General features: G+C 42.5%; 2 protein-coding genes across 2 annotated transcripts in view; both read right to left on the bottom strand.

Annotated features, from left to right (window-relative positions):
* Nucleotides 1-9,756, bottom strand: part of LOC134573203 (histo-blood group ABO system transferase-like) — a 134,816-nt gene extending 125,060 nt beyond the window's left edge. Inside the window, exon 1 of the mRNA XM_063432784.1 lies at nt 9,733-9,756. Coding sequence (XP_063288854.1) covers nt 9,733-9,734 — 2 coding nt within the window. The 5' untranslated portion in view covers nt 9,735-9,756. The remainder of the gene's footprint in view (nt 1-9,732) is intronic.
* The window catches only part of LOC134573205 (histo-blood group ABO system transferase-like), a 196,678-nt gene that overhangs the window by 38,047 nt on the left and 142,389 nt on the right, over nt 1-16,242 (bottom strand). The gene's annotated exons all lie outside the window — the stretch shown is intronic.

Genomic DNA, 16,242 nt, shown 5'->3' with positions numbered 1-16,242 from the left:
GCGACTACCGGCAGAACTAAACATGACGTACCAAATTAACTACCGCCCACTATTAACCAAAGCGACACAAGACTTGGAGACCTGGCAACACCTCTCCATCTCCTGGCTGGGCCGCCTGGCATCAATAAAAATGAACCTCCTCCCACGATTCCTATTCCTATTCCAAGCCTTGCCCATACCCATATCCAAAGCAGACTTCAGATCTCTACAGACACGTATAGACAAATTCATCTGGGCGGGGAAAAAGGCACGGGTCAAAAGAGCAACACTATACGTACCACATAAAATGGGGGGATTGGGCCTCCCCAACTTGTGGGACTACCACCAGGTGGCCCAACTCGCACAAATCCAGAACTTACATGCCCCAGTGGGGCAAAAAATCTGGGTAGACTTGGAGCACGACCTGCTCGGCCGGGACTACCCCTCCCTACTTTTTTGGCTACCAAAAAAAGACAGACCACAGACCCCCCCAACAACACCCGCACTAACGCACTCCATACAACTCTGGGACCAAGTCACCCGCAAACATAAAATTATCAACTCCCCATCCCCTTTGACACCCATATTACGCAACACCCAATTCGAACCAGGAATGACCCCACAGGATTTTGCACGGTTCGAAGATAATGAATTGATCAGATTCTGCCACTTTTTCAGAGGACCACAACTACTCCCCTTCCCAGAGCTACCGAACACCACTCCACCCACCGCGTTCGACCACTTCCGCTACCTGCAAATTAGAAACTTCTTGTCCCAACCGCTTAACCACCAAGCGGCCATCACGCCGGCCACGACCTTTGAAAAAATGTGCATGCGCTCTCCAATACAAAAAGGGCAGATATCCATTATCTACGGTATACTCCACAACTCCACCTCCCATGAAGCTCTCTCATACACAGCAGCATGGGAAAGAGATATAGGACAACCAGAGGACCCATCGGATTGGAAAGAAGTATGGGACGCTACGGCCTCGCTCACAATCTGTGTCACACACAAAGAACAAGCGTACAAGACGATGTTCCGATGGTACATCACCCCCCTGAGGTTGAAGCAAATGCGCTTCTCCACCTCAGACCGCTGCTGGAAGGGATGTGGGGAGCAAGGCACCTACCTCCACCTCTGGTGGGAATGCCCCACAATCATCCCACTTTGGAGAGAAATTGCCCAGTTGCTAAACAGAATACTCCATAGCAATCTACCGCTAGACCCCTGGATATGGCTTCTCTCTAAACCACACGACACCCTAACACGCGCCCAAAATAAGCTCACAGCCCGGGTGGCACTAGCCACACGACGCACCATAGCCAGACACTGGGGCAACAACACCACCCCCTCCATGCCCGAAGTCCAAAGGCGCATAGAAGAAGCCGTAGAAATGGATAAACTATCAGCCCTGATCCATGACATGACTAAATCTTTCCACAAGGTATGGGACCCTTGGATAACGAGAACGGCAACACTGCCATAACCCCCCCCACATATACCCCCTGCCACCCAAACCTCCCGCCCCTCCCCTGGGGGGAGGGGGCGGGGGGGCGGAGGATGCACGATTTTACCCCTTCTCTGGTCCTACTCTTCCCCCCCATCCCTCTCTCTCTCCCCCTACTCCCCCCCCCCCTAGCACACACCTCAACCATGCCTACCCCAACATTGCAACTCTACCACATCGACACTACACGCCAACGACCCACCAGCCAGCCCACCACAAACACCACCCTAACCTGCAACGGACAAAAACTGACAGACACACACACATCCCCCCAACCCAGGCATGGCCACATTGAGTACCCCAACTAGGAGGGATCCTACCCAGCCAGACACCGAGGAGACGGATGTCTCCACCACACTCTCACATACGATACACACCACTCAACACTTACCCCCCCCGACCCACATCAGAATCCACACGAACCACCCACTGAGACAGACCCCACACCTCCACCCCCCAAAAACAGAAGACAACAAACAATACCTACGAACACATACATACACGACAACCCCACCTCACACCCTACCCCCCACACCCAACAACAGCGACTTAAACACAACACTAAATTGCTACAACAGACACACCACACGACCGTGGGAGACTAGACCCAAACCTCCCCGGCTACGTCGCCAGACGGAGAACTACCCTGCCCTTGACCAAGTTCTGTACCCCACTCCCCAACCCCCAGAACCATACCAGAAACCGTCGTATCAGAGACTAAAAGCCACATAGCAGACGAATTTCTACAGCACCTGAAGCAGACAATAGTTGGTGACGTATAACCAAAGATAGAACATACGACTACGACTTACAATCCCTATAACCTTACCCCTACCTCCAAGTTATTCTACCTATTCCCCTCCCCCCCCCCCCGACGAAACCTAGACACCACATCCAAACGCCTCCACAGGTACACCCGATAAGGGAAATCAAACTGGAAAAAATAGTTACCCAAGACGGGCAAGGTTGTATAAGCCCGCAGACATGGCTTCTGCGCAAGCCAACTGTACGATACCAAGAATCAATGAACATGCTACTAACCAAACCCTTCCTTTCTGTTAAACCACTTCAATAACCACAAGAGCATGGGCTTCTGCGCAAGCCACCCTAAGTTTTCTTCTGCACACCTGTTGATTTATAACCTTAGGTTTTGAAAAGAATGCATACTAACTGGAATTGTTTGTCAAAAAGTATCCCGTTTAGATAGATACGAGCTTACAATTACAATGACACTGTTCTGGCGAAAGATACGTCATAAGCTCTCCTAAATACAATCCCTTCACCCTATACATTGTCTTCAACCACTAACTCAAACGCCTGACAATCCCGGTTATGCTCATTCATAGTTTTAGATTTAATATTTGTTGTCTTAAAAATGTGTGCAATGTTATTGACATAACATGTTATGTATAATTACTCACGGGTTCTCTGTAACTATTGTGGTCCAGAGAACCAAAATGTTATTCCATGCACTAATGAAAATAAAGAATTTATAAAAAAAAAAAAAAAAGGGGTCTGACAGCCAACCGAGGCAGACGTGTGTAGCAGGAGCTCTCAACTGGCAACCCGAAACCGAACATATTTCGGGTATATTTAACGCAATTTGCAATGGCAGACTAATCTACACTACTTGTCTCAACCATACCGATGATCTTTCCGCATTTCGGATGAAGACTAACAAGGGCTTAGCTCAAATGGTCTCGGAGGCCCAGGTTGGAGGAGACGGCCGTACCTTCACCGATTGCACTTACTCCTTTGGGCACTGTTTACCCCCTCCCCACTGCATTGGACTGCACTGGACTGTTGGTGGTTATCCCGGTCCCCACTGGTGTACCAAACTGACACAACTACAAATCAATTGAAAACAGCGCAGATAAGCATATCATCTTCTCTGGCTAATTGCCATTCCAAGATGGCCACCGCAGTGTCTTGGGCCCTCCTCGAGGAGCGCATCGGGGAAGCCTTTTACCGCTTGTGTAAGGGACTCTTGGCCAAAATCACGCAAAAATGGAGAGAGAGATATCTTGGGAAAGAGTTCTGCCGGGATGGAGAGGGACCCCTCCAGGCATCTACACTGTACAAGCTACATTCTGAAGTCAGCCTGCCTAGACTGAGAGCCCTAAGAAGTACTGCCTCCAGGCATCAACCACACAAGTGAAAAGGTGCCTGCCACCTCGACCCTCTGCTTACCCCGAGAAGGGGAAGGACTTGATGTCCGTAGACTAGTGATGCTGGCCCTCTCACAGGCCTGGGGCTGGAAGAATGTCCTGATCTACCAGGTGCCAGCAGAGTTACACTTGGATCTCCTCACCATTATGCTGCTCCTGTCCTGCTCTCCTAATGGGAGATCAACCAAGGGCAACGGTTGAGGGTGACATGTACCTGCTATGGGTATAACACTCCAGTTATCCATAGGTCCCACAGACTGTTCCTATTCAGCTGATATTAATATTGTTTAACTTTCTTGCCATGATGCAGCATTATAGATAAGAGTTTAATCCCAGTGGTTTAATTTTCTGCAGTAATTTATATCATGTTTAAACAGTTGATATTGTTTCCTAGGCATGTGCATGGGGAAAATTTTCGGTTCGGCATTCCGAAATTTGGGATTTTCGCAATTCGGGACTTCGGCAATTCGGCACTGCAACACTTCGTAACTTCGGCAACTTCGGAACTTCGGCACTTCGACACTTCAGAAATTCTGCAACTTCGGCACTTCGGAATTTCGTGACTTTAGCATTTCGGCACTTCGGGACTTCTATTGCAGCCGCTTAGTAGATAACTCCTTAATTCCCACGGTATTAGGGAGTTATCTACCAAAAGGCTGAAAGACCTAAATTGGTCTTTCAGACAAATTTACTAATACTAAGTAAAAATGACTTAGCATTAGTAACTTTTGCCCCTACTCGCGATATAGCATGTCTAGTAAACAGTGAGCAGCCTGTGGCTGCTCACTGTTTTTTTTTAAAAAAAAGGGTACCCCCTCCCGAGCCCCCACCACTTTTAAACTAAAGAGGGTACCTATTGCCCCCCTGGCCCCCACCCCTGAGCGGCGGGTGGGGGCCCTAAAGTAAAATGATGGGGGGGCCTATTTGGGTTAACATTTTTTAGGGCCCCCACCCGCCGCTCAGGGGTGGGAGCGGGGGGAGGACAATATGTCCCCCCCTTGGTATTTAGGGTCCCCACCCGCCGCTCAGGGGTGGGGGCCAGGGGTGAGGACATTAGGTCCTCCCCCCTTATTTTACTGTAGGGCCCCCACCCACAGCTCAGGGGTGGGGGCCGGGGGGAAGACATTAGGTCCCCGCCCATTTTAGTATTTAGGGCCCCCATCCACTGCTCAGGTGTGGGGGCCAGGGGGAGGACATTAGGTCCCCCCCTTACTTTACTGTAGGGCCCCCACCCACCACTCAGGGGTGGGGGCCAGGGGGAGGATATTAGGCCCCCCCTTATTAGTATTTAGGGCCCCCACCCACCGCTCAGGGGTGGGGGCCAGGCGGGAGGACATTAGGTCCCCCCTTATTATAATTTAGGGCCCCCACCCACTGCTCAGGAGTGGGGGCCAGGGGGAGGACATTAGGTCCCCCCTATTCTGATTTAGGATCCCCACCCACCGCTCAGGGGTGGGGGCCAGGGGGGAGGACATTAGGTCCCCACCCCTTATTAGTATTTAGGACCCCCACCCACTGCTCAGGGGTGGGGGCCAGGGGGGCGGACATTAGGTCCCCCCCATTATTGTACATTAGGGCCCCCACCCACCACTCAGGGGTGGGGGCCGGGGGGGCAATTGGTCCCCCCTTTAGTTTAAAAGCGCGGGTGGGGGCTCGGGAAGGGGGACCTTTTTTGGTTTGTTTTTTTAACAGTGAGCAGCCACAGGCTGCTCACTGTTTAATAGACATGCCCCTACTCACGGTATAGCGAGTAGGGGCATAATTTATGAATACTAAGTAATCTTTACTTAGTATTAGTAAATTTGGCTGAAAGATCAATTTAGGTCTTTCAGCCTTTTAGTAGACAGCTCCCTAATACCGTGGGAATTAGGGAGTTATCTACTTATTCATTCCTGTCCTTACACTGACTGGCCAAGTAACTTACATTTTATACGAATGTATGTTACTTGATTGTTGTAAGTGTTGCAAATGCTTACAGGTGAATCCTAGCTATGTTTGTATACTTTTTATTTAAAATTGTATACAATGTAACATTCTTCTTCTTTCACTGAGTAAGTGTATTAGTACTTAGGCAATACTGTGCTTCGGAACTTCGGCACTTTGGAACTTTGGCAACTTCGGAACTTTGGGACCTCGGCAATTTGGCACTTCGGCAATTCGGACATTCAGAAGTACCCGAATGTCCAAATTGCCCGAAATTCGGCCGAATTAATATTCGGATCGAAACGAATTGCACATGTCTATTGTTTCCTACTAGCACTCTCAAGACCATGAGGAGCCAGGCAAGGCCTAGGCAGAACAGGGACATGTGAGTGTGGTGTATACAGAGGAATGAGGTAAAGTGGTCCTGGGACAGTGGGTGGAGTAGTAAGGGGGTAGATGGGAGGGGTAGTATAAATAGGTTGCCATCTTATGGGGTAGCAGCCATCTTAATTATCAGTTGGTAACAACTTGGTAATTGCTGGTTGTTGCGCTGGGTATACCTGATTTTAAAGTGCTGTTTGCACGCAGAGTATAGATATCGAAGCTGTCCTCTCTGCCCTCAGAGCTAAGGCCTTACAAGATGGGGGTCTCCACCAGCCTCCGTGGCTGTTGCCGCCTCCCCTCCCGGCAGTAGTGGAGGTTTCCAGGGGCGGGCTCGGCCACCATAATGTTATGGCCTGCAAGGGGAACCTACGGCCCTCCTGGGCTCAGGAGTGCAAGCCTTGTGTGGCGAAACTGACCTCGCCACGTGTCCTTGGAGGGGGCTGCTTGCCCGCCTCTTGCCTGCTGACTATGGCCCCTGGGAGATTTAGCCCTTTAAATACAGTATTTGGGCATATTGTATTTTATTATATGTTGGTACCATGTGGCTAATGGAGTCTGCCTTTATCCCTGGATATAATTGGATTACCTCTCCATTGTCTCCAGGATAGAGGACTCTTGTGAAACTGTTTTGGGCCGGAAATCCATGCTGGCAGTGGGTTTTATTAATACTTCTGCTAACTTTTGAACCCCTGGTCTGATTCGTGCCATTTTTTAATATGTTGTTCCCCTGAATTGATTGATTGTGAATATGTAATTTTGATGTGAATGTGATGTATAGTTTTAAAGTTATAGTATATTTGTAAAAACTGTATTTCTCTGCCTGTGATAATTACATTTCCCATTGTGTAAGATAATTGTATCACAGGCAGAGGGAAGGACATTAGTATCTGTAGCTTAAGTCCAATCACCCCCATTGCTCAAATTACAAGGGAACACGTCCCAATACGTATCAAGACATATTTAGATGAGAAACATTTAATTATAAAACAAATTTTTAGTAAAATATGTATTGGGCCTATAATAGTTTTTATTTATATATACATGTCATTTATAAACAATACAAATAATATCACAATGGAATTACAAAGTAAATAATCAAAAAGATAACAAATCTGCAGCACTTTCAAACAAGATTGCAGTACGTTAAACAACTATACAACAATTTTAACCTAAAAAACAGAGGAATTTCAGAGAAATTAGTGCAAACACTAGTATTGAGCATTCACACTAAAAACATTAAATTTCCAGATTAAGGAACAACGCACAAACACCGAATTTGTATTTTGTATATTTTTTGGTCTTTACTACAGCACCACTAATGAGAGATGCATGTTTCAGGTGTGCCCCAAATTCTCCTTTTTTCTGTGTAGTTGTGGAAAACAGACTAAATTCCTTTTGGGTTCAGCACCCCAACCGTCCACCACAAGAAAACATAAATTTGAGGAGAACTGTTTAAGCAGTAAGTATAGCAATTAGTATCTTAATCTCCCATGTTAAAATTAGTGCAAGACCCACCGATCTTGAGGAACTGTGACGTAGTATTTTTGGTGACAAAACCACTTAAATGGTATTATGTTGAAATTCTTTTCTTTTCAAGTTGTGATCCCCTACATGTAGGACAACTACCATATCTATGAAAGCCTGCATATCCAAAATGGTCAGTCATAGTGTTCTTTTTCATCAGAACCAACGTTAAACTCTTCACACCTCTATCTTTTCGGTATATCAAGGATTAGATCACCTAAACTTTGGTTATTTGTCAGTATATGCCAATGTTTGTTAATAATTGCATTATTAAATTAAATATTAATAGTGAAAATAATAACCTCAATATTACTACTGAACTAATTGAGAATTATAGGTACAGTGTTGTCATGCTTTACAGTTCTTATTTTATAACCCAATAGCCATTTTATATTGAGTTTACTGACATTGTCTATTTTATTCTTATTTACTGTGATAAGCAACTATTTGTAGAGATAGAGAAAGGTACTAATGAAATTATTTGATCAGATAGTTTTATTCAAACAATTCCAAGGCTCCAATATGGTGACTTATTCGATGTCCTTATTGGTAGAACGCATGAATAGACCCTAGAGTAGTAAACTTATTAAGTTAGGTAAAAAGAGTATGCTGTTCCAGAGCTGACAGATAAGTCTCTCATACACAGAGAATAACTCCAAAATGGGGACATGAAAGCAAAATGGAGACATGTGTGGGCCACAGCATACCAAAACACACAAAAAAAAACAATTAAAGATGACATTATCCTTCTTTTTCAGAGTATTTCTTTTCCAAAAGACCACCCTTAAGACTTGAAGCTTGCCCCTCAAATATTACATCTTTAGTACAGTTTCTCTTTAGACATTGGAACTGACCATTTGCCATTAAATGTCTTGAAATATTCACTCTCACACACAAAACACAGTCTTGTTATAAACACAACACAAAAAGAAAAGTCCTGCGCTCACTCCCATCACTCCTGGGGAGCAGCAATGACTACAGTACACATCAGCTAATACATATAGTAAAAACCAAAGAAAAAAAGTTACCTGCACTCTCTAGTTAATCTCTATGTATATTTAAACAAATGGAGGTCATTTAGTTACTCCAATGGCCACTGGAGGGAATGCCCGCCTGCCAACGTCAAGGCAGACCCCCCTAGACGGGTCTTACTCTGACCCTTTACCTTGCTTCCTTGAGCTTCTGGCAAAAATCTCTCTAATGAGACATAAAGGGGTATTTTTTTTATATACACCCCTATATACTTGTTAACCCTTAATAGAGAACACATGGAACACAACACACAAAGACCACAAACACCCTTATACATACAACACATCACAAGCAGCTCTCCACTAACATACACATGCTCGGAGACATAGGTTCAAAGTGAGTTTCTACAACATTGACAAGTATAGTTAAAATAAATTAAATAAACAGCATACTTTGTGTGAAAAACTTATGTTCCCTTTTTTTGTTAAATAAAGTAGAAACTATCTTTGTTAGGATAACAGCATGATAAATGGCATGTTTTAATAATTTTAAAAGTCAGGCAACTTAAATAAAAGTCTATAGTCAATAAATAAAAATACTAAATGTTTCTTGGGAAAAAAAAGCCCTCGCCAAATATGTGGTGCGCACCAACACAAAAATACTATAGCACTTGCACCAACAACGCAACTTACAGCCTCCCCAGTGCTATTTGCTTGTACCTGGGGCTTCTAAAATAAAAGGCTTCTCATTCCTCAGATGTTTTTGGCTTTGTATGACAATACTTACAAATACTCCAATACTCCAAAATAGTTCACCTTTAGGATGTATATTTTAGTTTTCACAAATTGTATGTTGTAAAAAAAATCTATTTGCATGCAAATAGTTTTTTCAGAATTAATGAGAAGAAATATGCCACATAGACGAATGCAAGAGATTAAAAAAATACAATTGTGTGTATTTACATAATTAAATGTTTTGCATGGGTTTTGAATAGAGATCTCTGCATATTACATGCTGGTTTTGCCATAAATGTATACATCCATCTAAATTTGCAATTCACATATTTAGGCATGAAAAGTGACATTAGATTGCAAATGTTCAACAATTTGTAAATGTAGCGAATCCCATGTTTACAGTTCATTCACGTAAATGAGAAATAACTTTGTTATTAATTATATTCCATTTTTATTTTTTGCATATCACATATCTTATATATTATGTTTTATTTTTAGTTTTGTCAAACACAGAAATGATACGATGAGACATACTTACATTTCTCCATCTACACAGGATAAAGGTATAACTAACAGGAGCCCAGGGAAGAAGAGGTGTACATTAAGATGTTCCCATTGCAAAATTAGTATTTGTTAGCAAACTATTGCATGCCCAGCCCATCAGATGTAAATCGCACACCTTGCTTGCAAGGGAGGGTGGATAGATGCAGCTTGTTAATTGTTATACCTGGCACAATATGGTTTACACAATCATCGTCACTATTTAAAACTGTCTAATAACCCTTTAAGATTGCTGCAATCGTTAGCAAACTAATAATTTTAATGAATACTTAGTGGTATGGTGGCATGTCTTAACCTGTAAGAATAGAAAACCCAACATTACAATACTGACAGCTACTGCCAGATCACTAAAAATGTATCTTTTCCAAATTGTAAGTTCTGTAAAGGATTGCTGCTAGATAAGGTATATTCTATTTGAGTCACTGAATACTGAGTTAATACGGCAATATGGCAACATATGTAAACGTATACAAATCCCGATACGACGATTGGATAATGCCAATGGCTATTGCTTTTGCAAATTAAGAATGCAGTATACGTGTTCGTTTGATTTAACTTATATTAGTTTAACGTGTATAGTTTAACGTGTATTGAATTGAGAGAGAAGAAAAACACACAAAAGATATACATAAAAGTCAGACTGTATATACAGGTATTTAAATCCACTATGCTAGAGAGTTAGATACACGTATTCTGAAAAAGCCTTCTAGGTGAAACATGTTGTGATTTTATGTCTAATCTTTTAACCCTAAGCTTTTTTCAGTTCCTAAAACTACATCTAATACTGACCATCTCATTATCATGTCATCTATTGTCTGACCACTACAAGAGAAAACCACTGGTGGGGCACTGGCGGATCGGGGGGGGGGGGGGGGGGGGATGGTGCAATTCCCCCCCCCCCCCCAAGGCTCTCCCCTGCCGGCTAATGCAGGGCTGGCACTGTCCAAGCGCCAGCCCTGCAATGTGCATTCACGGACCGGACTGGAGATCAGATATCTCCCTCCCCAGACCGCAGACACATTGCTGACAGCTGGCAGGGAGGGGGAGAGAGAGGACCCGGGAGCTCAGCCTGCAGCTCCTCCTCTCGCGAGCATGGAGCATGCTGCGGTTACCACGGCAACGCTCCGGATCTTGCGAGAGTGAACTCTCACCACTGCGACCACCAGGGATTGAGAAATGCCCCCCTCCTCCCTCAGTAAAGGTAAGAAGGGAGGGGACGGACATACATTTATTTATATTTAAAATATATATATATATATATATATATATATAAAAAAAGCCTCCCTACGCTCCTCACCACACATTTATACACTGTCCTCCCCTCCCACACACACACATTGCCCCCCCATACACACACTGCCCCCCATACACACACCATACACATTCACACACTGCCCCCCATACACACACACTGCTCCCCATACACATTCACACACTGCCCCCATACACGCACTGACCCCCACACACATACACTGCCCCCCCAACACACATACACAACACTGCACCCACACACACCATCCTGTCTTCCATATTGTGAGTATATTTGCATTTGCAGTTTATGCTATTTAGCAGACATTGCACCATTGGAGTCCCTCTGTTCCCTTTGTATTTTCTCATATTCACTTGGATGAGAATAAGTTGAAGTTCCCAGGAAGCGGGATAGTCACTGCTAAGGTGAATACACAATGAGCTAGGGACAAACTAGCTCTTAAAATGAGCAGTTATTGTTAAGATTTCAATATGTCCTACTTTTTTCCTTTCAGTTGAGCACACTGCCACCTAGTGGACTACAAGTAGAATTGCTATTGTAGTCTGAAGCAGATGTTTGGTGTCCCAAATGAACTGATACATTATTGCATAATGTGCTTATATTATTGCCTGTTATTGCTTATATTATACACTGCTGCAGTATTAGGAGTTTTTATGTCAAAGGTGATATTTGTGGCATTTCCCATCAATGTAAGGAAAACAAAAAAATGAAAGTGACAATAAGCCCACATTAAAAGGTAATGGGCATAATATGCTTTCTCACCCAAATGTTTTATGTCTGTGATCCAGTCGTACTCAAACATGGATATTCACTATACCTGGAATTCACTGGAGAACTTGATATTGAAGGTCAAAATACCTGCTATGTCTAAAAGACCTCATAAGTTTTGAATTATGACTCATAGCAACTCCATCAGGATGGTAAAAAAGTCTAATGAACTATTTTAGTGTCATAACAGCAACAGTGTGCTGTTGTGGTTAAAGTACTAGAAGTCTCCTGGTACTCTCTCATTGCTAGGAGTTAAACTGTTTTAGAACAATGTTACTACTTACCTGGGGTTCCACAGAGTACTACTCCCTGACAATAAAGAACCAGATTGCTTTCAATCTGAGCTAAGCTCTGCAATACATGACCTAGCTTATTGACTGAGTGTGATCAGCTGACTCTCTCAGCCAGTGAGCTAGCTTAGCAAAGGAGAGCTAATGGAGGCTCCTGCTTAGGAGCTTCAGACTCTCTGTAGTTAGCATTGGAAGTGGAGAGCTGTGCCCAGTGGACCACAGGTAAGAAGTGAAAATGTTACAAAATGGCTTAACTGCTTACATTGAGGGGGTAGGTGCCAGAATACTCCCTGCGCCATAACCACAGCAGCATGCTGTAGTATTTATAAGTATTTAGTATTAAAAATAGTTCCTTTAAAAAGAACATGTATTATCCTGGTGGATTGTTATCTTAATTGGAAAATGTATTTTATTTCCAAATTTTTAAACTAATTTAGTGCTTATCAGTATCAGTTTGGGAAGACGCTAGTAGCTTGGACTTGTTAAAGGTAGGGGTGAACCTTGAAAACCTTTCGGCATTCTTTGGGTCTAAATACTGCCTGTTACTAATAAGTACATATCTATACTATACGCTCTGGTGAATCACCTTGATTTAAGTGATGGTACCACTCAAGATGACATTTCCTATGCAAACTTGAAACTCAAGAGCAAATTTACTCCTACTTTTAAGGACTACAAAAATCTAGAAATATTCCTTGAATTGGGGTGCAGGGAAATTGACTCCCTTAATGTGGAGGATTGTTCCTTGTACCCTAATAACACTTTGAGTAGACCAGAACTGACAGCCCTTAAATAGTTACAGACAAATTGTAGCATAGTAATAAAACCCACAGATAAGGGCGGCAACATCGTTATCATGGATAGACAGAAATACATCAATATTGCAGAACGGTTACTAACAGACAGTAACACTTATGTAATTAAGAAAGACCTTACACCTCTACATCTGATAGAGTTATGAACACTTTTGACTAAAGTATTGGACCACCACCTTATTACCAGAAATATGTTTGAATTCACATGTACAAAACAACTAATTTTGTCAACTTTCTATTGCCTACTCAAGGTCCACAAGTCCCTAATAGACCCAACAGGGAAACCTATAGTGTCGGGACAGGGCAACCTAACTCAAAATGCAGGCATATGTCGACAAAATTCCATCTCCAATAGTAGAGAAACTACAATCCTACATTAGAGATACGAAACAGATGTTACACTTTCTGGCAAGCTTATCTCTCCCTAAGGAAGCAGTGTTATATAGTTTGGATGTTGAGGCACTGTACAGCTCCATCCCACACCATCTCGGTATGGAACATGTACGTGCGTTTCTTCACCTCGACTCTAATCTACCCACTGAATATATCAAATTTTTACTTCATTTTCACACATACTGTTTTCCTGTTTAATGGGAAAATATACCAGCAACTCACAGGAAATGCGATGGGCACAACTTGTGCACCCTCTTATGCAAATATATACTTAGGGTGGTGGGATCCGTATTAAAACCTTAGGGCAGTAGGGTTAAATGAGTTCACCCAGAGGCTAGGCATCAATTCCCTCAATTTACACTTTACAAGTGAGGTTGGGGGAAATCGAAATAATAATAGAACCTGATGGTAAAATAGCAACCACGCTATATGAGAAAAAAACTGCCACCAACAACCTTTTGAAATGGTCAAGTTACCATCCGACCCCTCTGAAAGAGTGGATACCTATAGGCCAGTATTTACGCCTATGACGCAACTGCTCATCAACAGAGGAGTTTAAGTCCAAAGCCTGGACTCTACGCGGGGCCTTTCAAGAGAAGGGATACCTCAGTAGGGTCTTAAAAAAGAGCCTCAAGTTACCATCCGACCCCTCTGAAAGAGTGGATACCTATAGGCCAGTACTTACGCCTACGATGCAACTGCTCATCAACAGAGGAGTTTAAGTCCAAAGCCTGGACTCTACGCAGGGCCTTTCAAGAGAAGGGATACCTCAGTAGGGTCTTAAAAAAGAGCCTATGCATGAGCCTTACTCACAGATCGTGATTTCTTAAGCAGTGATGGTATCAAGTTAAAGAGATCCCCCCTAAATGATGCATAGGCACCATTGATGTAGGCTGTAAAACCATGCAAGCCATCCTTAAGAAATTCTGTCCATCCTGACCTCTGATAGACACCTTAAAAATGCTATCACTCCTCGTCCATCAGTAACTGCACAAAGGGGGAAGAACTTAAGGGACATGCTAGTGCCAAGTCATTTCAGCACCTCAGCATCAACGAATATAAAACAATACTTCCTGTAAGAAGAAACAGATGCAGGCACCATAGTGCCTGTCCTTATATTTCCATAAATTCAGGACATGCTAGTGCCAAGTCAAATAAGGGACATGCTAGTGCCAAGTCATTTCAGCTCCTCAGCATCAAATATAAAACAATACTTCCTGTAAGAAGAAACCGATGCAGGCACTGTAGTGCCTGTCCTTATATTTCCAGAAATTCAGGACATGCTAGTGCCAAGTCAAATAAGGGACATGCTAGTGCCAAGTCATTTCAGCTCCTCAGCATCAACGAATATAAAACAATACTTCCTGTAAGAAGAAAAAGATGCAGGCACTGTAGTGCCTGTCCTTATATCTTCAGAAATTCAAAAGAGTTTGCCAATAGCAATAACACAGAACGGTTTAAGTCACGTCCTTTCTTTAATTGATGGTCGGTGGGTGTGATCTACCTCTTTACCTGTTCATGTGGATTAACTATGTTGGCAAGACCTTAAGATCATTTAAATGTAGGATTCGCGAACACGTGAATTCAGTCAAAAGGAAACTAGAGACCCTTATCTCTAGACACCTACATCAATGTCACAATCATTCTTCAGATGGGATTCGATTTATGGGCATCTAATCAATACCATAACCACCATGTAAAGGCATTACCAAATTACACCAGTGGGAAGCTTTTTGAATATACAAATTAAACACACTGTCCCCTAATGGATTACATTAAGGCTTTTCCTTCTTGCCATTTATCTAATGTCACCATTATACTTTTTTTTTTAATCAGATGTGGATTAAGTTATTCTACTAATCCCTCCTAATTAAGTATTTTAATTAACTTTGTTATTTTATTTTATAACACCTCCTTTCTTTTCCCATGGTCCTCACATACAGGGAATCCCTGAACTTTGATATTAGGATTGGGATCAATCATTCCTTATCAGCAGATGTAAAATGGGATAGACCCCAATCTCAATGTTCATAGCAAAGTATGTACCTAGTACCTACCAATCACAATACATATTGCTGGGTAATATTTTAGATATACATCTTGCCCTATAATATACTATACCTATAATAAATACTACTATTTTAACGCTGCCAAGACAATTTATCAGTGGGGTGTTTAAATCAGTTTAAGAACCCATTAAATACAACTTAGCACAATACATATGCAATTGCAAAACACTAATTACTTGGTCTCTTCAGGTAACATGATTCTTTACCAGACAAAGGCTGAACTTAATAAAGGGATATTTATTATGAGAAAAAAATAGTCACAGTGCATATAAAAAAAAATAGATTACAAATTATTTACACCAACAGCAAATAAAAAGGGAAAGGATAAATTAACAGAAGTCCTAATTAATTACTCCCCTAATTTGTCAAAGTAAAACTTCTACCCATGTGGTCTCTGGCAAGGAAAGATTAGATTTTTGCCCCAAGCGAGTATCATATACATTTACACATCATTGGATATATACTCTCTGGAGTCATCTCAAGTTTCCAAGCCTGGCTCAGAGGTAAAGATGATGTGTACCTATAGAAATAAGTGACCACCCCCTTATGTTCCAAACCAACATCAATTCAAATATAAACTTTTGGTTTTATATCCTTTTCTGTGCTTGCCACATAAATAATATCTATCAATTTACCATTTTTCCATTCCATAGATATGTTACACTTCTTACTTGTGACCTAATAAAGCGGACATCACAATCTCTTCCAAAATGACTTATCTGGTGACACTCATATTTTACTTTTTTCCTCGTTCTCAATATGCACAAATAAGGCATAAATATTAATCTGTAGATAATTATTACTGTTTCTTTTTCTATATGATACTGGAACACAATGGTTTTCTTGAAGGCTAATGGCCATTAACATATCAAAGGACTCCCT

The sequence above is a fragment of the Pelobates fuscus genome, chromosome 9, assembly GCF_036172605.1.
Source record: "Pelobates fuscus isolate aPelFus1 chromosome 9, aPelFus1.pri, whole genome shotgun sequence".
NCBI lineage: Eukaryota > Metazoa > Chordata > Amphibia > Anura > Pelobatidae > Pelobates > Pelobates fuscus.
The sequence above is the reverse complement of the archived record's forward strand: the minus strand, read 5'-3'. Positions and strand labels throughout refer to the sequence as shown.